Genomic DNA, 26,925 nt, shown 5'->3' on the forward strand with positions numbered 1-26,925 from the left:
TGGTTTTGGGACCGGTCTCTGAATGTCCTCGAGTGTCCCAGCCAAAGCCCGGACTTGAACCCGATCAAACATCGCTGGAGAGACCTGTCCAGCGTCGCTCCCCATCCAACCTGACAGAGCTTGAGAGGATCTGGAGAGAAGAACTCCCCAAATACAGCTGTGCCAAGCTTGCAGCGTCATACCCAAGAAGACCCGAGGCTGTAATTGATGCCAAAGGTGCTTTAACAAAGTACTTAGTAAAGAGTCTGACTACTTATGGAAATGTGATTTTTCATTTTTTTTTATTAATTCAAATTTAAAAAAAAATGTTTTTGCTTTGTCATTATGGGGTATTGTTTGTAGATTGATATGGGGGGGGGACAATTCAATCAATTTTAGAATAAGGCTGTAAAGTAATAAAATGTGGAAAAAGTCACTGGGTCTGAATACTTTCCGAATGCACTGTATATGTTAAGAATTCTAATTTGTTGTGGCTAATATTAGGTAGGTGGCAAACACTAACGTTAGCTAGCAGTAGGGGTTAGGGGATAAGTTAGGAATAAGGTTAAGATTTAAAGGGTTAAGGTTAGGGTTATCTAAAAGGGTTAAGATTAGGGAAAGGGTTAGCTAAAAATTAGTAAGAAGTTGCAAAGTTGCTAATTGGCTAAAACGCTAAAGTTGTTTGTGATGAAATTCGAACACACAACCGTTGCTAGACATTCGCGTTATATGCCTACACATCCACCTTGACCAACCACACTCCTTTCATTTTTGTCTTACGTAACCTTATATCGTATGTAACCATACCAAGCGTACCATATCATACTAATTTTAGTGTCACGGATTTACGTTTACTATGTTATGTGTAGTCTATGAGACCAGTCTGGCAGAGGACATGGGGCAAATAGAGGGAGGCCAGATTGATCAAAGTACACATAAGCACACCAAGGTTGTGTTCATTAGGGCACGTAAAGGTAAAAACCTGTAAAAGAAATGTTCAACTTAACATTCAATTGAGCTTTTCTGATTGGTCCAGGTCTTTTCCCTTCTGTTTGATGCCTAATGAACACAACCCAGCTCTACACATGGCCAACACTTCAGGGACAGTTTCTCATCATCACATTCCAAGGTATGCATAGTAAGATAATGAAACAGTCTTCCAGAGGGACAACGAAGGATTGTTCACGACGTTTGTGCAATGGATCTGTCTAAAAATCATATTCTAAATACTACAGACAGTACTGCACCAGGCACACCAAGTCATTTCAACGTGGACAATTGGGTATTATTTGGTTGAGACGTTGATCAATTAGATTACAACCTACATTCACCCACTCAGAAAGAAAGCCAAAAGTTTGTTGAATTCCCAATGTGTTATCTTATCACTATGCTTTCAACCATCTAAAAGCACAACCAAATTACAATGGAAAAACAATTACTGACTTTTGGTTTCATTGTCACCTAGATAGGTTATCACTGTGTTTTCAACCGTTTATAAGCGCAATGAAGTTCCAATGAGATATTTAGACATTTCAGATATTTAGTTTATGTACGACTAAATGTGTGATCACTGTGCTTCACATAATAGCACAACAAAATGACCGGAACTCAAATCAAATTAAACTTTTGTCACAAGCTCTGAATATAACAAGTGTAGACCTTACCTTGAAATGCTTACTTACAAGCACTTAACCAACAGTGCAGTTCAAGGAGAGTTAAGAAAATATTTACCAAATAAACTAATGTAAAAAGAAACACAATACAATGACAATAACGAGGCTATATGCCGGGGGTACCGGTACCGAAATTGCAGTTGAGATTGCATTAAAAGTACATTGTGCCAGTGAACAATTTACAGTGCTTTCTATGATTAGGGGCTCCCGAGTGGCACAGCGGTCTAAGGCACTGCATCTCAGTGCTAGAGGCGTCACTACAGACACCCTGGTTCGAATCCATGCTGTATCACAATCAGCCTGTGATTGGCCCAGCGTCGTCTGGGTTTGGCCAGTATAGGCCCTCACTGTAAATAAGAATTTGTTCTTAACTGGTTTGCCTAGTTAAATCAAAATAAAAACATAAGAAAACATTTATAGTTACAGTAACCCCAAAATTTAGCCATGGATGTTTTACTCATTAAGGTTGAATGAATAAATACTGTTAAATTAGTTTGTAAGATATCCTTCACTTTAGGGTAATTACTGTATTACAAAATGTATGTTGAATTGTGTTTGGTTGTCAATGTAATCAAATACACTGTATCAACATTTGAAGATCTACTTGGTTAGTATCTAGAGATTGGATACTTCCATATTTATTTTATTATTTATTTGACCTTTTTTAACCTGGTTAAAATCTAATTTTCAAGAGAGGCCTAGCCAAAATACCAGCACATACAATTTCATAGAGACACATTGACGTTAGATTTCCCCCTCAAACAACAGTTTATGTTAAAGACTTATTGCAAATCCAATGTATTTTACACATAGATTTCATGCAATGATGTGTATAAACCCTGGAATGGTGATTCTATGTAAAAGGTCAATGTGAGGCTTTGAAGCCGTCGGCCTCCATAGGAATGAATGAATGTAAGTCTATATTATTTCAATAAAAGTATGACTTTGTTGTGGCGACAGTACCATTAGTCCTCTCCCCCAAAAATGTTAAGGAATATGTTTATGTATTTTTTAGATAAATATATATTTTGTCGTGTTCAGTTCACAAAATACTTTTTAAAAGTAAGCATTAAAGGTGTCTGTATTATAATATACTTGTCAAAAATCAATGTAGATTTCTATAGCTTCCAAAAAAAGGAAGAGTACCAAGATGGCTGCTCGGGGGCTTCAAAACAGTGCCCTGTCAGTCATCTAGGGTTAATACATATAATGAATTGCGTGTCACAATACATTGACAAATTACGTTGAAACAACGTTGATTGAACCAGTTTGTGCCCAGTGGGACTGGATATGCCCAACTAGTGACAAGATTCCATCCAATAGCATGTGTGAAAGTATGAACAAAAACCCTTACTCAGTCTTAACCACTCCCGTCGGTCCTCCCACTTGTCAATCATGTCTTTCCTTTTGTCCATCAGCTGTAGTAACTTATCTTTGATCTAAACAGAGGACATAGCAGTGAATACTTATATTTTAGCATGGGGTATCATCACATACAAACAATGCAATACACTAAAACCTGAAGAGGCTACAATGCAGTATGGTCATTCCACAAAATGAGTGCCTTTAATATTTTAAGTAGAAATGATGCACCAATATTGAATTATAAAAGCCTGAAGTGCACTTTAATAAATACGATTTTTATGTGAATAAAGAAGATTCCGAATTTTTACATCCATCTGTGCACCCTCTGTGACTTCTAGGAAGAGTTTAACCCACTTCACCCCAACATTTCTCCAGGTGAAATCGAAAGATTATTTTCACATCTGAAAAGACACCAAATTGGTGGAATGACCCAGTAACATAGGGCTATCAAAATAATTTCCCCAAATGGACCATTTAAGTGCTGGCAAAATAAAATGGTGAAAGCTCAATGGTGACAGCTCATCATTAGGGTGGCTTTCACCTGGTCAGGTCATTCAGACCAGTGAAAAGAAAGAAAGGAGACGAGGACATATTTCAATTGAGAAAGAGCAGTGGTCCGCAAATGGCTCATGGTCTGACCTGCAGTAGCATAGCATTGGTTTGGCTATGGAACTTACCTCCTCTGATGCATAGTGCTTTCTGGCTAGCAGAGACTTGCCCAACTCAATGCAGGCGGTGAAGCTGTCATTGCGGGCGTCGATCTCAGCCTTGATACCCTGGTGGTTGTTCATCAACAACTCCACCGAGGACACGTCCCTGTGCAGAGAAAGATTTTAAACGCACGCACACACGCACACACACACACACACACACATACACACACACACACACACACACCAGGATATTAGTATACGAACCTAAGATTGGAATAGGAATTTCAGTTTACTGGATTGAAATGGAACTGACCCCAACCTAACTAAGTACAAGAGTCATTTACCTTGGATTCTCCTGGGCTTCGATGAGACGGATGACGTCCTCCATCCACAGCATGAGGTCGCGCACCATGCTGAAGAAGCGGAATTTGTCGCCCGTGTCCAGGAGGTGGACCCTGCGGCCATCGCAGGCCTCCAGCAGGGTATTCCAGGCCTCCAGCACCTCGCTCTCCCTCCGCTGGATGTCGTCTGCCTTGTCGCCGGCATAGGCCGACTGGAGGCGGACGGCATCCTCCTGCAGCTGCCTCACCTGAAGGTCCGAGCACAAGTCCCTTTAATGCATTTTATTCTATAATTACACTACCTTCCAGTGCCTGGTATCTACATGAAATTACAGGCTGTGTAATTAACAGGTTAATAATTACTAGCAATGTGAACCGATATGGAAAATCTATATTTATAGTGGTAAAAAATTCAGAGACAGGATTCTGAATAACATTGCAACTGTGTGATTGTTTCATATTCTGTTCATTTCCATTGCTTTGTGAAGCTCAGACAACTGCTTGCTGATTGACTATTGGGCTTGCCATCTGGGGGCCAGTTTGAATACAATGGGAAGCCAGTTGGTGACCCATCAGCAGGCAGTTAATTACAGCTAATTCTGAAGTAATTCAGACCCCTTGACTTTTTCCACATTTCATTACGTTACAGCCTTATTCTAACATTTATTCAATAAAACATTTTCCTCATCAGTCGACACACAATACCCCATAATGACGAAGAAAAAAACGTTTAGTTTTTTTGCAAACTTATTAAAAACAAAAAACTGAAATACTTTATCTACATAAGTATTCAGACCCTTTGCTATGAGACTCAAAATTGAGCTCAGGTGCACCCTGTTTCCATTGATCAACTTGATTGGAGTACACCTGTGGTAAATTCAATTGATTGAACATGATTTGGAAAGGCACACAACTGTCTATATAAGGTTCCACATTTGACAGTGCATGTCAGAGCAACAACCAAGCCATGAGATTTGTCCGTAAAATAATTGTGTGTAGAACTCCGCGACAGGATTGTGTCGAGGCACAGATCTGGGGAAGGGTACCAAAAAATGTCTGTAGCATTGAAGGTCCCCAAGAACACAGTGGCCTCCATCATTCTTAAATGGAAGGCGTTTAGAACCACCAAGACTCTTCCTAGAGTTGGCCGTCCGGCAATCGGGGGAGAAGGAACTTGGTCAGGGAGGTGACCAAGAACCCGATGGTCACTCTGATAGAGCTCCAGAGTTCCTATGTGCAGATGGGAGAACCTTCCAGAAAGACAACCATCTCTGCAGCACTCCACCAATCAAAACTTTATGGTAGAGTGGCCAGACGGAAGCCACTCCACAGTAAAAGGCACATTACAGCCCGCTTGGAGTTTTCCAAAAGGCACCTAAAGACTCTGATGGAACCAAGATTGAACTCTATGGCCTGAATGCCAAGCATCACTTCATGCTGTGGGGATGTTTTTCAGTGGCAGGGACTGGGAGACCATTCGGGATCAAGGGATTGATGAACGGAGCAAAGTACAGAAATCCTTGATGAAAACCTGCTCCAGAGCACTCAGGACCACAGACTGGGGCGCAGGTTCACCTTCCAACAGGACAACGAGCCTAAGCACACAGCCAAGACAATGCAGGAGTCACTTCGGGACAAGTCTCTGAATGTTCTTGAGTGGCCCAGCCAGAGCCCGGACTTATCTAAACTTCTCTGGATAGACCTGAAAATAGCTGTGCAGTGACGCTCCCCATGCAACCTGACAGAGCTTGAGAGGATCTGCAGAGAAGAATGGGAGAAACTCCCCAAATACAGGTGTGCCATGCTTGTAGCGTCATACCCAAGAAGACTCGAGTGTCATGTTTTGTCTTATATTGTCTTGTCATTTTGCTTTCCCTTCTGTTCGTTTTCCCCCTGCTGGTCTTATTAGGTTCGTTCCCTTTTTTCTCTCTCCCTCCCTCTCCCTCTTCTCTCTATCGTTCCGTTCCTGCTCCCAGCTGTTCCTATTCCCCTACTCAATCATCTAATCTTTTCACACCTGTTCCGTATCTTGCCCTCTGATTAGAGTCCCTATTTCTCCCCTTGTTTTCAGTTTCTGTCCTGTCGGATCTTTGTATTTTGTTCGCCGTGCTGTGTCTTTGTCTCGCCCTGTCGTGTCTTGTTTCCCTCAGATGCTGCGTGTGAGCAGGTGTCCGAGTCTGCTACGGTCGGTGCCTTCCCGAGGCAACCTACAGTTAATGGTCGAGTCTCCAGTCTGTCCTCGTCACTACGAGTGGAATTAAGTTTTTTATGTTTTGTTTTCTGCTCTGATTGTCCAGGAGTATTGCCTATTTCCTTTACTGGAATAAAGACTCTGTTTTCGCCAAGTCGCTTTTGGGTCCTCATTCACCTGCATAACATCGAGGCTGTAATCGCTGCCAAAGGTGCTTCAACAAAGTACTGAGTAGAGGGTCATATTTCCGTTTTCTAAAAACCTGTTTTTGCTTTGTCATTATGGGGTATTGTGAGTAGATTGATGAGGCGAAAAAATAATAATTTTTAATCCATTTTAGAATAAGGCTGTAACCTAGCAAAACGTGGAAAAAGTCTGAATACTTTCCAAAAGCACTGTATGCTAAGTTGAGAGCCTGTGAGAGTGTTTTGTGTCTGCAAGAACCGTCATGTGTCCTCTTTTACGTAATAGTGTAAGTTATCAATATCAATATCATATTGCATTATCGATATTGGTGCCCACCACTAATAATAACATGAGATTTCAGTGCAGTGATCTGGTGCAGTGAGCTACAGGGAGATATTAGCTATGTATCGACCTGTGTTCCCAGGGCCTGGATGTCATGCTCGAAGGTGGTGTGCATCCTCTGCAGTGTCTCCACTGTGTTCTGGTCACGTCCCACCTCCTCTGGAAGTTTCTTGTGTTTGTCCAGGATGCGGCTCAGGATCTCCTTGGCGTCATGGTAGAACTTGTGCAGCTCGTAGGAGGCGGCCAGGATCTGCGTGCGCGTGTCGATAAGTTCCAGCAGGTCAGCCCAGGCCTCGTTGAGTCCATCCTTCCACTCGGCTACCGTGGCGGCATCTGCGTGGCCCGCATTTATCAGCTCATCGGCCAGGCGGTTGACGGCATCCACACGCTCCTGGCCGATATTGCCTGTGTCGCGCGCAAACTCCCGGAAGCGCTCCTGGAGCATCTGTGGATGGATAGATGGATGGAGAGGGGGAGAATGAGGACCTTTAACACAAATATATATTGTACTGCCCTGTCTGACCTACTAAAAGGTAATGGTGGTATCAAATGGGCAGTACTGAAATCAGTCTATGGCCACATTACAGACCGTTTGCAAAGCAGTCACACACCAAAGCACACAACAACTGAAAAATGTTAAACATGTCAAGTATATCAATATGATATATTTAGATATGATGCCCAACTACAATTTAGATGATGGGTCATTCAGTTATTGGTAAAGTTTTGGAATGTGGTTCCTTTGCAGATGGTCTGGAATGCGGACTATGTTTTTCCTCCCTGACAGCACCAGGAGTGGGAGGGTAGGGTTTGAAGTCAGGTGGCATTGCTTACGGTGACATGCTCGTAGTCCTGTCCCAGCTCATGAGATCCGGCCACCACCTCCCGCTCGGCAATCCACTGCTCCAAGTCGTCAACCTCGCGGTTGAGCTGGAACAGGCGGAACCGCTCATCCAGTTTGCCCCGCCTCTCCTCAGACAGGTCCTTCATGCCGGCATAGAGCTTGTCCACCTGAGACTGACGCATGCCTATCCTCTCACTGCCCACACAAACAGAAATCAAGAGTTCAATGATCAGTGGATGGGGTTAACAAGAGTAATCTTTTTTAGTTTTTTTGCAAAAAAAACATTCTTGTTCCAACACTAACACCCATGATCAAACTAATACACTAGTCATGGTCTGAAATCAAGGCTTTCGTTAGTGAAATCAGGTCTGTCAGGGTTAAGCTGAAACAACAAAAATGCATACACACCACACTCTGGTCTACTGAATGCTCCACTCATTCACTCATTCACTCATTCATATTCAGGTCAACCTTCCTTGACGGGCGGCAATATTAAGTTACGTTCTATTTCAATTGCTTCACTCTAGGCTCTCTCACTGACCTCTCTGGATGTCCTGCAGCTGTCAGGCCTCTGCTGGTCTTGGAGAGCTGATGGACTGTCTCAGCGTAGTCCTCCACCGACTGCTCCACAATCTGGTGCTTCTTCAGCATGGCTACGGAGCTCTGCTCATCCTAAGAGGGAAATACACTTGTTTTTAGCACTTTTGTGAATTCTATGTTAGAATAAATATCAGTACAGGGCACACACAGACACACACAGACACACACACAATAACACAATAACACCCTAGTACCTTGGCCTTCTCCTCAGACATCATGTACAACTCCTGCTCGCTCATCCAGGCCTCAGCCTCAGCGGCATCAAAGTAGTACTTCTGTGCATTGTGGGCCTCCTCCAGTCGGACGTGACGCTTCTCCGTCTCCTCAATCATCAGGCCCCACAGCTGTTGCAAGTCGGCCAGGCGCTGGCGGATGGCCTCCACGGCAAGGCTGTCCTCCATCAGCAGGCTCTCGCTCCGCTCGAAAATGTCATCGAAGCGGGGCTGGTGTCCCTGGATCTCCTTCTGCAAGGTCTTAGAAGGGGATACAGTACAAAATTAATTTCCATGGACATATGCAATAAAAGTAATGTCAGCAATACATTAAAATACTAGATACACAAAGCCAAGAGTACAATACTTTAGATACACTTCATTAAGTAATTAGTAAGTAAGTAAGCCTTGCCTAAATGGTCAGGAACCCTATTTCTGTAGTGTACACCCCATGGAGAGGAGACCAATCTGTCGTAGTCTATATCTCAATTAAAACTCAATAAGAGAGTGATACTCTTTGCTATGTATGATACCATTCAATACATTTGTTTAAATGACTTGGTAGGAATAGGATAACAGATTTATACAGGCACTAACTTATCACCTAAACGATCAGCCTCATTGCTTTTAAAAGTTGTGTTGATGCGAGTGGTTGTATTAGCTTGGGATCTATCGCATCGCACAAATGTCCCAGAGTATGTTTGGAATATTTATTTATTGCACAGAAGGACAAGTTGACTAATAGAATAGGTTAAGCTTTGTACTATGGGGGGTAGTAGATTGACATAGGCTAGTGCTTTTTGTTGTTGGTTAGGTCTACTCATCTTGTTGGCTGACGAAAAGTAGGCTAAATGTGGACATTTTCAATATGCGCCTCGAAATTTGATAAGAGGGAAGTCCGCAGTTGTGTCCCTGATGTGTCTGTGTTCATTCACTTGTAGCCTACTTCTTAGCTGAAATGCCTGTGAGAAGGATCCGATCACGTGACGGCACTGGCTACATCTAAGAGAGCCATGTGAGTGAGAGGTGCTTCGTTGCATAGCAGCCGGGAGAAGGGAATTATAATTAGTCTATTATATTCAGCCCAAGGGCACAACTGCCACTTTGGCCGCAAACGGCATAGATATTTTAGGGGGCATTATGGCCACACAAGGGGGATGCCGCCAGGAAATTTGAGGCCTGGTGAGAATATTATCAAGCACTTGTCAAATTATGAATGAGAGACTGATGATGTGTGTGCAGCTTGCAACTTTTTCCAATCATCATTAGAGTCCAATCATGCAGCCTTAGAATGCATTAAACATCAACACATATAGCCCATAGTTTATAACACAACTAAAGTTGCATAAAAAACTCTAAATGAAGCATATAGGACGAGCGGTTTCTCACTGACCTCTCAACTAAAGTTGCATAAATAACTCTAAATGAAGCATATAGGACGAGCGGTGTCTTTGTTAACCGCTCAGCACAGAATATCCGCATGTGCTCACTTCCTTTGAAATTGTTTGGAGAAAATATCCTTCTATTGTAAAATAATAAAAAATAATGCCAGGGAGTCTTAAGCAAATCTTGTCTGCTAAATTAACAAGTGTAGCCCACAGCCATTTGGCATTGCCATATCAGGGCCTAACATAAGGACAACTGAGCGAGCATGTTATTCTGTTCTTCTGAAATAGACTACATTTTCTTTATATCATGTTTCTTTAGACCTGTCTAAAATAAATAATGGATTATTAGACTTTTTAAAATGTTCCAAAGGTCTGCATCAGTGGCTTGTAGGCTATGCCTGAAAGCCAGGATATCCTAAACGTGTTTATGCTAACTAACGGTCAATTACCAGTAAGCCCGGCAGTTATTTGCTTGACAATCACTGGCTGACAAAATTTCATGAACGCCACAGCCCTAAACACTGACACTAACAATACTAATTTGGCTTATAAATAGGCGCATAAACATATTCACAAAAATAGAATGGTGCTAAATTTGCGCCTAAGTGTGACTTCCTTGTAAAGTGACAGTACATGAGAAAAACCCACATACCTGATTTTTCTTGATAAGCAGTTGAACGGTCTGCAGGTTGTGGCCATGATCCGTGGAGGTTGCAATTGGCATCCTCTCTTCGACCCAAAGCTAAAATGGACAAGCCAAATAGATTATTAAGTGCATTGAATGAAAATACCAGAACAAATAAAGCCTCAATAGAACATGTACATGCATGTGCACACACAAAACACACGTTTGTTTTACGATTCTTGTGGGGACCAAACAATTGACTCCTATTCAAAATCCTATCTTCCCTAACCCCTAACCTAACCCTAACCTAACTTAGCAGGCATAAAATAAATGGCTGAAACTAGATCCCCAACATACTGGTCTTGAAAATAAAGAAACTGTCGGGGGAGGTTCCCTTCTGTACTGTTCAACCAATCCAGTAAATGTGGAGGAGGAGTTAAGATGGAGTGTCTCCTTGTTAACGTTGCAAAGTCGCATCACAGGTTCTCTTTCCATTTCCCCTGAAAACTGAAATGTCCCCACTTCTCCGAATGTTCCTTGTTTCAGAAAACCAAAAAAACACACACACAGTACGTCCCCCAATCAACTATCAACTAACTCACAATCTCGTCCTCCACATCGCGGTTGAACTGGTGGATCTCGCGGGAGGCCACCAGGAAGTTCTTTCTCTTCCTCAGCGGGTCCAGCAGCTCTTTGAACTTGTGCTCCACCATTTGTCTCTGGCCATCCACCTCCCCCGTGTCCTTCCCTTCCTGGCTGAGGACCAGCGCCTGGCTCTGCAGCTCCACCACCTCCCTCTGACGGACCTCCACCTGGTTCTCCAATATCTATGGGCCACCAGGGAGAGGGAGAAGAATATTTTGAACACAGCGTTGACCCTAGATGATGTTCCGGGCGGGGCCCAGGCCACTAAGTCCACATCCATGGGTTCTTATCCAAAATGTTCAGATCAGAACAATTGATGCCATACTTTTATTTTATTGCTTAAAACCAATTGAAGCCAATTTATTTAAATTATTCTTAGTATTATTATTTTCATTAATGAAATGATATTGCCAACATTATTTATCAATTTGGTTACAATGACGCATGCTCCACCATGTACAGTACCTGCTGCTTCTTGAGCAGGATGTTGACGCTGGTCAGGTCTTTGCCGTAGTCGTCCGATTGAATCTGGCCCTCCAGGCCACCCAGCCACTTGTCCAGGTCGGCACAGCTCTGTGTAAACAGCTCGGCCTTGTTGGCGTCAAACAGGCACTGGGCCTTGGTCTGGGTGGTGGACTCCAAATCTTCCCACATCTTCTGGAGGGCTGAGAGCTTCTCCTTGACCACCGACTCTGTCTCAGGCTTCTCCAACACCAGCTGCATCCCATCCTGGAGTGGAAAGAATTAGCATCAGAATCACCTTTATTCGCAAAGTACATTTACATGTACCAGGAATTTGAGCTGGTGAAATGGTGCTGCTGTGCCTTACAATAACAAAATATACAGAGAGAAAATGTATGCATAAAATACATACAGTATAAAATCAGGTAGAAAGTAGAAAAGGTCAAGTTTCTGGATAAACTTTGTCTTGCTGAGGTTGTTGAAACACATTTTATGGTAGTGAAATACATTTAGTGGGGTGGGCAGGTACAGTCGGTTAGTTATGGTGGGTAAACCCATGAGTTTTGGAGTGGGTATAATAGGGCAGTTAGTGAGTATAAGTTAGTCATAAGCAGTTGGGGAGTTATAGCGGGTACATACACTAAATAGATAGTTTATTAGGTACAACCATCTGGTACCGAGTCGGACCCCATTTGGCTCCAGAACAGCCTGAATCCTTCAGGGCATTCTATAAGGTGTCGGAAATGTTCCAACGGGATGTTGGTCAACGTTGACATCACACAGTTGCTGCAGAATGGACGGTGGTACATTCATGCTGTGAACAGCCCGTTCCATCCCATCCCAAAGATGCTCTATTGGGTTGAGGTATGGGATCTGCGCATGTTCCAGCCAATGTTTTTCCACTCCTCAATTTTCCAGTGTAGGTCATCGCATACCCATTGGAGCCACTTCTTGTTTTTAACTGATAGGAGTGGAACCCGGTGTGGTCATCAGATGCGATAGCCCTTCCGTGACAAGGATCGACGAGTTCTGCGTTCTGAGATGCCATTCTGCACACCACTGTTGTACTGCGCCATAATTTGTCTGTTTGTGCCCCACCTGTTAGCTTGCACGATTCTTGCCGTTCTCCTTTGACCTATCTCAATAACAAGCAGACTTGATGTTTTCTTGTTTGTCGCACCATTCTCTGTAAACCCTAGACACTGTCGTGTGTGAAAAGCCCAGGAGGGTGCCCGTTTCTGAGATACTGGATTTGGTGCGCCTAGCACCAACGATCATATCGGACTAAAAGTCGCTAAGGTCACAAATGTTTCCCAGTCTAACATTCAATCGGACAGTAAGTGAATGCCTTGATGCCTGTCTGCCTGCTTTATATAGCAATCCACGGCCACGTGACAGTGGGAGCGATCCATTTTCGTGAACGGGGCGGTGTATTGATTATAAGAAGTAGAATATTTTTCATAAAGTAACGCTAAAGGAAATTGAGACAGTTTACTGTTATGTGCTTTGCCTGCTCTGAACAAAAATAAAGGTTCTTAAAATGGTTCTTCCTCAGCTCCTATGGTCCCTTGGAGAATTCTTTCCCTGTAAAAAACCTTAAGTGTGGTGTTTTTTGATGTGGCATCTACGGTTCTTCAGAATTCTAAAAGGTTCTTGAAATGTAGATGCCTGCAGATGCATATTGTCCAGTGTTACTAGTGTTGATTTTTTAGTGTAACATTTTTTTGTGTTGATACTGCAGAGTTAAATTAACACTCAGTGGTGTAAAATAACCCCACTGTTGGTGTTAATAACCAGAGTTGAAAAAAACATGCTTATCATTATCATATTTCCCAGGATGCTCTATTGCAGGTTGATTTTTAAATAGTTTGTTTCAATATAAATGTTTTCGCATGTACATTGATTGATTAATTAATCGTATGCTATTCAAATATAAATAACATACATTTTTCTAAACTATTCAAATCTGTTAATTGGACTTCTTGTACCCGTTACTGAAATTGTTGTTTCAGTCTAGATGTTTTAAGGTGGTCTCATACCTCAATCTTCCCAACCCTGGAAGTCATTCTGAATGCAGGTTGCGAGTGAATAAACATTTTAAATGTTGGATATCCCCACTCTGGCTGGATTTCAATAGCAGTTACACATCACTTTGCAAGGCAGTATAATGTGGCTTGTAGGCCTGATGTGGCCTTTAAATCTTTAAATGATGAGCTTCAGGCCACTTGATAATAGTACAACTAGGCCCTCAAAAGAAAGCCATTTGAAATATGTTTTTAATTGTCTTAAAATAATGTAATTTTAATAACAACATTCACTTAAGAATACTTAAGAGTCTAGATTACTGATCATTTTAATTTCAATTAATCGAAAGCGCTTATTAACTTGTGTTCATTCTAGAGGTCGACTGATTAATTGGAATGGCCAATTAATTAGGGCCGATTTCAAGTTTTCATAACAATCGGAAATCAGTATTTTTGGGAGCCGATTTCCCAATCTTTTTTTTTTATACCTTTATTTAACTTGGCAAGTCAGTTGAGAACACATTCTTATTTTCAATGACGGCCTAGGAATGGTGGGTTAACTGCCTCGTTCAGGGGCAGAAAGATAGATTTTCACCGTGTCAGCTCGGGGATCCAATCTTGCAACCTTACAGTTAACTAGTCCAACGCAATAACGACCTGCCTCTCTCTCGTTGCACTCCACAAGGAGACTGCCTGTTACACAAATGCAGTAAGCCAAGGTAAGTTGCTAGCTAGCATTACACTTATCTTATAAAAATCATAATCACTAGTTAACTACACATGGTTGATGATATTACTAGATATTATCTAGCGTGTCCTGCGTTGCATATAATCTGACTGAGCATACAAGTATCTAAGTATTCAGTATTGTTGTAATTGTCATTATTACAAAAAAAATCGTCCGACGGCTTTTTTGGTCCTCCAATAATCGGTATCGGCGTTGAAAAATCATAATCGGTTGACCTCTAGTTCATTCATCTAATACCAATTGCAAAATCATCAAGACAGAGTGAATCTTATTTTGGTTTGCTAACCTTCTCAATCTTGTCCAGCCACTCCTTGTTGGACTGCAACTCGGCCATGAAGGCCTGATGCTTGAGCCATTTGCTGTGGAGGTTCCTGGCCTCGTCGTACGACATGTCCTGTGCCGTGAGCATCTTCTCATTGATCCACAGAGACAGCTGCATACAAAGACACACACACACACACACACACACACACACACACACACACACACACACACACACACACACACACACACACACACACACACACACACACACACACACACACACACACACACACACACACACACACACACACACACACACACACACACACACACACACACGTAGGTAGGTCATTGTATTTGACTGCCTTAGACTGTGAAAGCAGTCTGTCACTATGCATACATTGCCACACAATGTATTAAATGTAAATCAGTACATGTAAGTATTCCTATTTCCATAGTATCGTGACTGATACCAATGTTAGACTCTTAGGGAAGATTTCCCACATCCAAGTTAATCATAATCCTGGACTAAAAAACACTTTCGATGGAGAATCTCTATTGAAAGTGCTTTTTAGTCCAGGAGTAGCCTTGATCTAGGTCCGGGAAAGACATGTTGGGCAGCAGACCTCCTGGCAATCCTGTAGGAACTTCTGAAGGTCCCGGTTATCCTTCAGCCTCATCAGTAGCTCCACAGCAGCCTCGCGGTTCTTCTTATGCCTGTGCAAACGTTGGGTAAACAGAATTGATCATGGATAATAGATCCCATGCTAATTGTGAGTACCACAAACAAGTTGACAGTTGTGTGTACCAGATTTTTCTACAGATTGTTTTACATCACAATACGCATTACCAAGTAAAAGCAAAGATACATATCAAGTGTTGTACTGGCATTTGTGGTAGTTGTAAACCTAATAAGTGGGTGGTACACATCTAACCATTGGTGGTATTCTGGGTAGTCTTTTTCACAGTCAAGCTGTGCAGGTAGCCTCGCAGTTAGGCGTGTTGGGCCAGTAACTGAAAAGTTGCTGGCTCTAATCCCCAAGGTGGAAAAGTCTGCTGCTCTGCTCTTGAGCAAGACAGTTAAAATGGGCGCCGATGACGTCGATCAAGGCAGCCCCCTGCACCTCTCCGATTCAGAATGGTTGGGTTAAATGCGGAACACACATTTTGGTTGAATGCATTCAGTTTTGCAACTAAGTAGTTATGCCATTTATAGGAGATTGCTTTATCATATTGATGTGGTTACCGAGGCATTGAATACTCCAACAGGTGTTGTGAAATCTAATCTGCGCAGCAGAGTAACTGTAAAAATGACGACCTGTCCAGCAATGTCATTTGTTATTATATAGTAGAAGAGGCTTCTAACCTGTCGTCAATAGACGCCGCTCTCTCCTGGATACGGTCGGCGTTGATGTTGCCGTCGCTCGCCAGCCGCCTGCCAGCCTCCACCACGCCGTTTATCTTCTCTTCGTTGGCGTCCATGGTGGTCATGAAGTCCTCCTGCTTTTTGATGGCTCCTTCGGCCCCCTCAAGCGTAGTGGGCATCTCTGTATGGGCCAGCATGTACTCCTAAGAGTAGGGTTATAAAAAAGAGAGTGTCAGTGGGATTATTAGAAAATCCTGTGACTGAGACTGGATATCCAGGTTGGGGTCAATTCCATTTCAAATCAGTCAGGGAGTAAACTGAAATTCTTGAATTGACTGAATTGAAACAGAATATAGAACCCAACCCTGTTGGAATTCAATCTAAATCACATTGGACACAGACTATTTGTATTGCCCCCCCTCTTTTACAATGCTGCTACTCTCTGTTGTTATCATCTATGCATAGTCACTATAATAACTCTACCGGTGCCCCAGCACATTGACTCTGTACCGGCACCCCCCTGTATATAGTCTTGCTATTTTTATTTTACTGCTACTCTTTAATTACTGGTTACTTTTAGTTCTTATTCTTATCCATGTTTTTTAAACTGCGTTGTTGGTTAGGGGCTCGTAAGTAAGCATTTCACTGTAAGGTTGTATTCGGCGCATGTGACTAATAAAATTTGATCTGATATGACACTTTTTGAAATGTCCGTTAATATGTGCATTTGATTTGCAAAGCAGCATGCCCACGGTAGATGGAGTGGATTCTGGGTGGGCACGGAAAATTTCACATTGTTACCACATCCCTGCCTAGTAAAATGAGGTAATAGCAGCGACAAAGAGCATTTTAAAATAAACTGTTGCCGAAAATCCATTTTTTTATGAGACAGAATCAGTGTAATTAAATAATAGTGAAACGGAACCATTCACTTTGGATTCCTAGGCTAAGATTTTTTCACTCTTGGAATAGAATTTCAACTCACTTCCTGATGGACCAATTCGAAATTGAACCGACCAATCAAGTATCCTGGTTTAAGGGGTATCGACCAATCGGCGTACCTGGTTGTTGAGGAAGACCTCGGCCTGCTTGGTGTCCCTGAGAAACAGCTGGTAGGCGTGGGACTGTGACAGCAGGTTCTGCCGGTTCTCCCACATCTTGTGCAGCTCGTTCCAGCCTGTGTCCAGTGCCTGTAGCCGCTGCCTCAGGAACATGTACTGGGCATCGGTCTGACCCTGGGTCACCATCTCACCCATGTCGCGCATCTTCTGGTAGTCCTCCTCGTAGTTGCAGATCTCGTTTTTGATGCCGTCGTGCTGTGCTAACAGCTTCTCTGCCTCAGCCAGCGTGTTGGGCGTCTCCTCCGAGGCGATGGCTGTCTGTGTGCGCGACAGCCACGACTGGAAGTCATCCAGTTCGCGCAGGAACTGCTGCAGTTTGCTGGCCTCGCCAAGGGACTCTTCGCGGTTACGCAGTGTGGCCTTCATCTCCTCCCACACAGCGGTGATCTCGGCCAGGCGGCCCGTGATGGCCTTGGCCTGGTCTGGGTGCTCGCCGGCCAGCCGCTCGGCCTCGCCGCGCAGGTCGCCCAGCTTGTCCTCGATGGCAGCCAGGTCACGTTCCATGCCAGTGAGTTTGCGCTGCAGCGCCATGACACCCGTCAGGTCGTTGCCCAGCTCCTGGGTGGACTCAATGACCTTTGTCTTCTCGCGGATCCACGACTTGGTTTCGTTGCAGTCCAGGTGGTAGTTCTGCACACCCAGCGCGGAGATTAGAGACTCCTTCTTCTGGTCAGCCAGATCCCGGAACTGGCTCCATCTGGTGAACAAATTAATAAATACAAATATGGTAATTTAGCAGACAGTTTTACACAGTTGACAGACAGTGATACATATTTCAAAACATGTGACCCATACGGGAATCAATCCCACCATTACCCTGTTGTTGCCAGACCAAGGCTCAAATTGACTGAACCATTGGCCAATTAATTTGATGATAACCAACAATACATATCCAGCTCATTTTTCAATTCAAAGGATACAGTGATATCCAACAACACAATAACACAATTCTAAGTCAATAGGTATTTTAAAGTCACCATGAGCCAAGTAAAAGGTCAGACATAGTTAAACTACTGCATTGTAATAAGCTAATCATCTTTTGGTTTCTTCATTGGGGCGGCAGGGTAGCCTAGTGGTTAGAGCGTTGGACTAGTAACCGGAAGGTTGCAAGTTCAAACCCCTGAGCTGACAAGGTACAAATCTGTCGTTCTGCCCCTGAACAGGCAGTTAACCCACTGTTCCTAGGCCGTCATTGAAAATAAGAATTTGTTCTTAACTGACTTGCCTAGTAAAATAAAGGTAAAATAAAAAAATAATAATTTGGCATCAGGTAGTAGCCAATCATATAGTAAGGCATTAAATCAGAACCTGAAAGTGTTATCTTCAACTGTAAATGTTGTGAATACCAGGGACATTAGTGGTGTACTGCTTGACTCATAACCCGCAGTCCCAGTTGTTATATCCACAGGGCGGGCAGATTTAGGGTCATGAAAGGGTCAATGTGTGGATGAAGGGCAGATGGGTGGGAAATAAAGAGTATAATAAATGCATAATTCTTGTGCAAGTTATCTATAGGCTATATTGAGGTGTTTCTTTCATTATTTTAGGCTATCTGGCATTAGTGAGTAAGCCTAAGCTTAGGGTCTAACTGTACGCACGCCAATCGCCAAATGCTTTTGGGAACGGGCAGTGAAAAGTTAACGTCGATCCATGGAGGCAAAAAGGCCAATGTCAGAGTTCAATTCAATAAGAGAAAAGCCACCTCACAATCATCACACATAACACTGCAATCATCCTCTTTCACCACCCCACCAAATCTTTCCAAACATACATTTTCTGGCAAAAGAAAATGATAGCAGTGTTATGTGTGATGATTGTGAGGCGTTATAGAAATTTGACAGACACAAGAAACATTTTTTATTTATACATTTTTAATTAGGGTAAATCAAGTATAAATATTTTAAGTGGGAGTTAAACTTTAGAAGCCTTGTTTTTTAAATTATTATTATGAACAAATTGACCCCCTTTCTTGTGATATCCAATTGGTAGTTACGAGTTTGCCTCATTACTGCAACTCCCCAACAGACTCGGGAGAGGTGAAGGTCGAGAGCCATGCATCCTCCGAAACACGACCTGCCAAGCCGCACTGCTTCTTGACACACTGCTCGCTTAACCCGGAAGCCAGCCGCCAATGTGTCAGAGGAAGCACTGTCCAACTGACGACCGAAGTTAGCTTGCAGTCACCCAACCAGCCAAAAGGAGTCGCTAGATGAGCCAAGTAAATCCCCTGACCAAACCCTCCCCTAACCCGGACGAAGCTGGGCCAATTGTGAGCCGCCCCATGGGGCTTCCATTCACGTCCGGCTGTGATACAGCCTGAGATCAAACCTAAGGCTGTAGTGGCACCTCAGCACTGCGATGCAGTGTCCTAGACCGCTGTGCCACTCGGGAGGCCCCCTTGAAGCCTTGTTAAACCTCTAATAAACTAAAGTTTGCATTTCCTGCAACAACAGGATGAGCAAATTAAGCTAAGGCATCTGTATGATAGGAGATAGTGTGACGTTTGACTGTGAATGGTTCAACTTGCCTGTTATTGAGCTTATCTTGCTGAGCTTTTATGTCCTTCTCACTGGGGTGTCCGTTGTGCATCAGCTGCCTGGCGATCTGGTTCACGACAGCGACGCGTGACGCCTGGTTGTTCATCTCAGGCTCCAGGCTCTCGAACCTGGGAAAGAGAGAGCATGTCATGACCAATCAAGTTCACCTCCAAAACAAACCATTTTCCCTTGCGCACATTGATGTTTGAGCTACGTTCAGGCAAACATGTTGGAACGTTTCAGCTGACATGATTTCTTATACTACATGTCAGAGGCATGTTTGTTCTACAAGCCACATTTTTATCTGAATGTTCCACAATGTTGTACCCTGATGAATGTACCTCAGGCATATTCCCCTGTTTGGTGTTTAACCTCCTAAGTACTTCCTGCGCTTTTCTCCTTGTACCTCTGTACTCTTTTTATTATGTGTCTTGTTCTGTCTGTTTAAAATACCTATTTTGTTCATTTTCTGTGTAAGGTGAACATCAGTTTCGAGAAAGGCACCTAACAAATAGGGAACCTAACGCCCAGTGGGAGGAGCTGTTGCATTGTAACTAGTTCTCAATCGGGTAAAATAGTTTTTTGGAACTGTGGTCAAATGTACCTAGCAGAACACCAGTGAACAAACGTTCAAATACATTTGCAGAACTTCTGATTGTTTTATTTTCCTTCTACTTGGATTGCATATCTTAGACCCCCTTTTGCTAAACCTGAAATACAATTACCATCAATGAATACCAAATTCACAGTGTTTTGTTCACATATGTTACATCCGTCGTTAGGAGACCAAGGCGCAGCATGGTAGGCGTACATCGTATCTTTATTGATGACACCAAACCAAATAACAAAGTCAAAAACCGAAAGCGCACAGTTATGTCAGGCTACAGAAACGAAATAGAAAACAAGATCCCACAACCTAATGGTGGGAAAAAGGGCTGCCTAAGTATGATCCCCAATCAGAGACAACGATAGACAGCTGCCTCTGATTGGGAACCACACTCGGCCAAAAACAAAGAAACAAATGACATAGAATCTCCCACCCGAGTCACAACCTGACCTAACCAAACATAGAGAATAAGGATCTCCAAGGTCCGGGCGTGACAACATAAGAGAAAATTGTGAAAATGTGTTCACTGTTTCCAGCAATCAGTACATACTAGTGCACAAAATTGTAAATGGCTCTATCAGTGTAAATTTGCGTAAAATATAGCAGAGGTCGGCGGCCCCAGGGCAATGTGCCCTGCATGCCCATTCAGTAATCCATCCCTGATTGTAATCTTCCATTACAGAGTGAACTTTGGTGTAAATGGATGCCTATCCATTCATATCAGCACATACCCTCCACTATATTCACCTTTCCTTTTTTCAGTTTGGGAATGTTTTTCTGCTTGGTGATGGAAAGTCTACCAGCCTATGTATAGAATACATGGAATTGGATTATGATGATCAGATGAATGAATCCTGCACACAATGTGAAATTGTTTGGTGAAATATGCATAAAAGTAGAGTAATTTTCCATCATTTTTAATAGTTTGTATTCCAAGGCATTGAAGTTCATGACATACTGAAACCGGTGTGCCTGTCACCTGCTACCATACCACGTTCAAAGCCACTTAAATCTTTTGTCTTGCCCATTCAACCTCTGAATGGCACACATACTGTACACAATACACGTCTCAATCGTTTCAAGGCTTAAAAAATCCTTCTTTAACCTGTCTCCTCCCCTTCATCTACATTGACTGAAGTGTATTTAACAAGTGACATCAATAAGGGATCAAAGCTTTCACCTGGATTCACCTGGTCAGTCTATGATATGGAAAACGTTTTGTAAATCGCGAGAACGGGTTCAAAATATTAGGGATCAATGAAAGAAAGCCATCTAAATATATGGATATTCGTCAGCACTAATTGGTAGATTTAAAAACTACTCTGATTTTGTAGATTATTTAGGGTTAGGGAAGTATTTATGAATCATGAAAAACAAGTTTGGAGACACTTTACACAAGAAAGAAAGAAAACGGTGGTTTGATTCATTCTGAAAATTGCCACATTCAGTTCATTAACACATGGTAATGTTGCAAGATTAGTGTACATATAATTATAATAAGGACAATAGTGTACAATAGTAGGCTATACCCTCGTCTGTTGCCTGCACTAACCGTGGTACTATGTGATGACACAGCCAAGTATCGAACCATGCGTCAAGTTCAAACAGTTATGGCTTGGTCTGCGTTCCACTCCATAATGACTTAGTTAGCCTACATGTCTATTTTTATATTATCAACTGTCACTAATGATCCTCAGCAACAACCACATGGCCAAGCGTTTACAGAGGAAGCAAAGCAAATGGAGGTAAAGGAAACAATGTCATTAATTGGAATGATAATGTAGGCTATACCAACTGAAGGGAACTAAGAGTAAATTGGCAGTTGTACATGTGTTGTTATTAGGCCTACTGACATTCGATACTAATATCGGCTAATATTTAACATGATAGAAATATGAAAGAGAGAGAGTTGGGGTAGCCTGCAATTAGGACATTCGAAAGAACCCATCCCTGCAAGTTAAAAGGCTGTACAATTCAAATTCGGTGTAATTGCACAGCATTTCATGAACTTTACTGTGGGAAAGTTGATATGTGCATATGGTTCAGTTTGCTTCCATATGACTGGTTCACATTTGCCTCCAGGGATTATAAGGCAAAATAGATCAAAAGCAAGTGTCATTTATATTTACAATGACCTAAAACAAATGGATAACTCATTCACTTAGCTGTCATTGTCACGCTGGTATAAATGATTCGGGAGAAAGGCGCAGGAATGCGTAATAGTTTTTTTTATTACGCCCGAAATTACAGTGTGCCGTGTAAAGGCACGGGGACAAAGACCAAACAAACACTTACACAAAAAACAGGGTTGAAACCCAAACAAAAGAGTGAGGAGAACCTCGAATAAATAACCCAAATGCACAATGATTGTCACACGGGACGAGACCAGTAATCACCTGCGCAATCCACAATGGCACGAAAGCCAAAACAAACAGCACAGGTACTCACACACAGTAACAGACATTGTAACAATAATCGACAGACAACGGAAACCAAAGGGTACACTTATACAAGTACTAATCCGTGGGAATAGGGGACAGGTGTGCGTGATGAAAGTTCCGGAGGGAATCCTTGACAGTTATCAATAGCTCTTATCAAGTTGTCATTACAGTGCATGGAGAATGGTGTTATTAAAAAATTAAGTGGATGCTTTTTCCACTTGAAACTGGTAGGTTCGCGCGACCTTATTCATTGTTTCCTCACACGTAAAGGTGGTGGAATGATTACTAAATGAAGTCAGTCAGAATACGGCATATCTGTAGACTCACCTCCGCCGCACATTCATTTATTCGCCAAAACAAATAGCAGGTGAATAGCACGCTATTCCCATTCTTAAGTTCAAGGTCAGAATTTGCATTGAGAGAAAAGTGCATAAAAAAGGAGTTACATTCCATTTAAGCATGCTTAACTCGGGTCGGAATTGGGCCCACAATGTTTTGCAAATGGCCAGAGTCTTCTGTACAGTATTTTGAAAATCGACAACGTTGTTCCGAAAACTCCTCGCATCCATGTTATTTCATATTTTCGTCTTCGCTATTAATCTAAAATGTAGAAAATAGTAAAAATAAAGAAAAACCCTGGAATGAGAAGGAGTTTTGACTGGAACTGTATGTCAAATACTTTCAGATACTTGAGTGGCACACCAAGCTAAATCAGGCCTAAAGGAGTAGGGTCTAGGGGTAGACTATGGCTTAAGCATGCATTTCTATATGTATGGGTTCTCTCACCTGTGCTGAATGACCTCTAGGTCTTCTAGCTTCTCTGGGATCTCCATGCTGTTGAGCCACTGATCCTTCTCATCAATCCACACCTCGCAGGCGTCCGCCTCACTGAACATCTTGTAGAGGGCCAGGGCGTCCTGCAGTGCCTGCTTTCTCAGCCGGGTCAGCTCGGCCACCTCCTTGTAGCGCTCCTCTATGCCTGCCAGGCGGCCCTTGACCTCTTCCGACTGAGCCTGCTCCTCAGGCAAGGCGGCCGCCTGCTCATGGAGCGCATCGATCACCGGCCGATAGCTGGCCACCTCGGCGGCGGCGTCCTTGTGCTTGCGCACCAGGGCCTGTGTGGAGAACTCGTCATGGCCCACCTCGCTGCTGGACACGATGCGCAGGGCATCCAGGGTCCAGGCATCGGCATCGTCTGCGTCTGCCTGGAACTGGTGCAGGGCACACGCTTCCTCCAGATGGGCCTTCCTCACGCCCGCCAGCTCCTCCAATGCTGCCCACTGCGCCCGCAGGTCGGCGATGCGGTCACGGATCTTGGCGGCGCCGAAGTGGCCACCGTCGGCCATGGCCTGGCCCTCGGCGATGGTGTGCTGCAGGTGACCGGCACGGCCATTCATCTCGTCCTCCAGGGTGCGGTGCTTGCTTAACAGGCGCACAGCCCCCGTCAGGTCCTTGCCGCTCTCGTCCGACGACAGGATCTGCTCCTTCTCACGGATCCAGCCCTCCTCCTCGGCCATCTCCCAGAAGAACTTCCAGAGACGGCGGGACTCCTCCAGGCGGGCCCGGCGCTCGGCAGCCAGCTGGGTCAGCTCCTGGTAGCAGAACTCCATGTGGGCCACGCGGTCGCGTATTACCTGAGGGTCACAGGGCTTGTAAACTGTAGAGGAGACAGAACAGAGGCCCAGTTAGCATCTAGCAGCACTCACAGATGTACATTACACTGTATTGACTCACATGTTATGATTTCATTCCAATGACTATGATTCCTTTTATGTTTATTTTTCACTTTGCTTGTATATATCTTGAAGTATCTTGCAAAACACTATGCTATTCAACTGAACTGTGAAATTGTATGATGACATGTATTATCATCATTAGTTAATAATACAAACACAAGTAGAAAACAATATGAGTCACAATTTGAAGAATAGCAGCCTGAATGTTTAGGACATTCTCACCGTCGCCGTCGATTGCGAATTTCTGGGCATTGTTGTTGACAGCTTTGACACGGTCAGCCTGGATGCCGATGTCGGCCTCTACCAGGGCATGTTTCTGCAGGAGATCCTCCACTCCGAGCAGATGCTTCCCATAGTCCTGGGACAGCAGCATCATCTGTGTGGCAGAGACATACAGGCATGTGTGGCAGCAACATACAGGCACCTAGTAAGTCTAAGATCATCAGTTGCCAATATGAATCGTTTACCTTTTGTGCACTTTGAAACGCAATACGCATATTTTTTTCGGGGTGAGGAGAGGAAACTTTTTGAAACTTGCATTTCTTCTAACTTGTAATTTAGAATCAATTCCTACCATCAACCACTACCATCAACTCCCTAGCGACTCTTGTAAACCTAAGAGGATTCGATAGGTGGAAGCATAATGCCGAGAATTCCACCCAGCCAGTCAGAAAGGCAAGATGACGTAGTGTTTACAGTGCCAACCCAATCCTCTTGTATCTACAGGAGGGTCTAGGACGAGGTTCAGTTGTGCCGATTTGGAATTATTTATTATTGGACTAACATAATCCAGTTAGTTTCACCATTGATACTGCTTAAACTGATGATTTAGAAGAGGGATTAATACAAGATTAATACATTCCGTTTGTAATTCTAACATGTGAAATTACTTGAAATGACATATTTTCAATACATTTTAAATGTGTTCAGGTGTTGGTGGAAGCAGGGTAGCTGAGGTTCAATGCATTTTGAACAATTCAATTTGTGTTACAATAATGATTCATTTTTGTCTTTCCAACACGGTTTAACACATACATTTTCGGAAGGGTCCCCCTCCCTCTCTTACCTTCATCTCGTCCATCCAGTCCATGATGTAAAGCATCTCCTGGAAGACCCTCTGCAGACCCAGATTCATCTCCAGGCGCTGGCGCCTCGCCTTCAGAAGCTCCAGCAGGTACTCCCACAGCCGGATCACGTTGTCCTTGCGCGCTGTGATGCGTTTGATGTCGTGGTACTTCTCTGCCTCCAGCTCCTTAGCGACAGACACCACGGCCTGCACACGCTCCTCGTATGCCGTAATATCCGTCTCGATGGCCTCATGCTTCTTGGTGGCCGCGTCCACCGCCGGAAGGTCGAAGCCAAAGTTGTCCTGTGAGATAGGAGTGATGGGAATGGAATGGAATAGAATAAAATACAATACTGTTAGGATATACTGCATGGGTGGCAACATACTGGGATACAAGGAAGACACACTCTCCATTTCTATAATGTTATCGTCTCTACAATTTGACAATGACATAAAATACTTTGATCCTTTAAAGGGGCAACCCGCAGTTGCTACATCCATTTTAGGATTTATACATTGATGATATATACCCGTTGATTCTTGAAGATTATAACTTCTAAATGCATTGTGAGTGGCCTCTCGAGTGGCGCACTGGTCTAAGGCACTGCATCGCTGTGCTAGCTGCGTCTCTACAGATCCGGGTTCGATACTGGGCTGTGTAACATCCGGCCGTGACCGGGAGACCCATGAGGCGGCACACAATTGGCCCAGCGTCATCCGGGTTAGGGGAGGGTTCGGCTGGCCGGTGTGTCCTTGTCCCATCGCTCTCTAACTCCTGTGGCGGGCTGGGCGCATGCACGTTTCCTCTGACACATTGGTGTGGCTGGCTTCCGGGTTAAGCAAGCATTGTGTCAAGAAGCAGTGCTGCTTGGCAGGGATGTGTTTCAGAGGACAAACGGCTCTCGACCTTCACCTCTCTGGGGTCCATACAGGAGTTGCAGTGATGGGGCAAGACTGTAATTACCAATTGGATATCACGAAAAAGGGTTTTTGATTTTTATAATTAAAAAAAATGCATGACTCATGAGATTATTTCAACTGTCACACCCCATCAAAACCCCAAATATGAGCTTGTTTGTAAACATTGTAAATGTAAACCAACACCGTATAGCCTCAAAACATGGTTAAAACGATAATTTATGATATCATGGATGGTCAAGCCTTGCATCAATAGCTCTGTCTATGAATTTGAGAGCTTACATTTTCCTGGCCCATTCCTCAGGTTCTTACCAAAACAGAGTTGGGGTTTCCGCTTTGCTATTGTTCCAACTGCAAATTGGCCCTGATTTCAGTTTGACAAAAGTAGGAAAGCAAATGAGATGCAACGTCTACATTTTCAGCACTTAATCTTAATGTGCTACAGAGATGATGCCATACCAGTGAACGTGACGCTTGCATTACACTGAATCTGGGTGTCCAGACTGTGAGAAAACAATGGCTGAGACATTTGTATGGAGAAGGATGTAAAATATTTTGGTAGTTTGGTAAAATGTCACAATTGCTTTCCAT

General features: G+C 43.4%; 1 protein-coding gene across 3 annotated transcripts in view; it reads right to left on the minus strand.

Moving 5' to 3' along the window:
* LOC124003621 (spectrin beta chain, non-erythrocytic 1-like) overlaps positions 1-26,925 on the minus strand; it is a 91,150-nt gene that overhangs the window by 9,122 nt on the left and 55,103 nt on the right. For all 3 annotated transcript variants that reach the window (XM_046312030.1, XM_046312032.1, XM_046312031.1), the window contains 18 exons: positions 25,417-25,719; positions 24,573-24,726; positions 23,401-24,271; positions 19,557-19,694; positions 16,970-17,726; positions 15,909-16,111; positions 15,169-15,259; positions 14,565-14,711; positions 11,510-11,773; positions 11,002-11,226; positions 10,427-10,516; positions 8,369-8,647; positions 8,116-8,246; positions 7,565-7,769; positions 6,801-7,175; positions 4,015-4,259; positions 3,695-3,833; positions 3,007-3,091 (listed from right to left, as the gene is read on the minus strand). In XM_046312030.1, coding sequence (XP_046167986.1) covers positions 3,007-3,091; positions 3,695-3,833; positions 4,015-4,259; positions 6,801-7,175; positions 7,565-7,769; positions 8,116-8,246; positions 8,369-8,647; positions 10,427-10,516; positions 11,002-11,226; positions 11,510-11,773; positions 14,565-14,711; positions 15,169-15,259; positions 15,909-16,111; positions 16,970-17,726; positions 19,557-19,694; positions 23,401-24,271; positions 24,573-24,726; positions 25,417-25,719 — 4,702 coding nt within the window. The remainder of the gene's footprint in view (positions 1-3,006; positions 3,092-3,694; positions 3,834-4,014; positions 4,260-6,800; positions 7,176-7,564; positions 7,770-8,115; positions 8,247-8,368; positions 8,648-10,426; positions 10,517-11,001; positions 11,227-11,509; positions 11,774-14,564; positions 14,712-15,168; positions 15,260-15,908; positions 16,112-16,969; positions 17,727-19,556; positions 19,695-23,400; positions 24,272-24,572; positions 24,727-25,416; positions 25,720-26,925) is intronic.

Source organism: Oncorhynchus gorbuscha, linkage group LG18, assembly GCF_021184085.1.
Source record: "Oncorhynchus gorbuscha isolate QuinsamMale2020 ecotype Even-year linkage group LG18, OgorEven_v1.0, whole genome shotgun sequence".
NCBI lineage: Eukaryota > Metazoa > Chordata > Actinopteri > Salmoniformes > Salmonidae > Oncorhynchus > Oncorhynchus gorbuscha.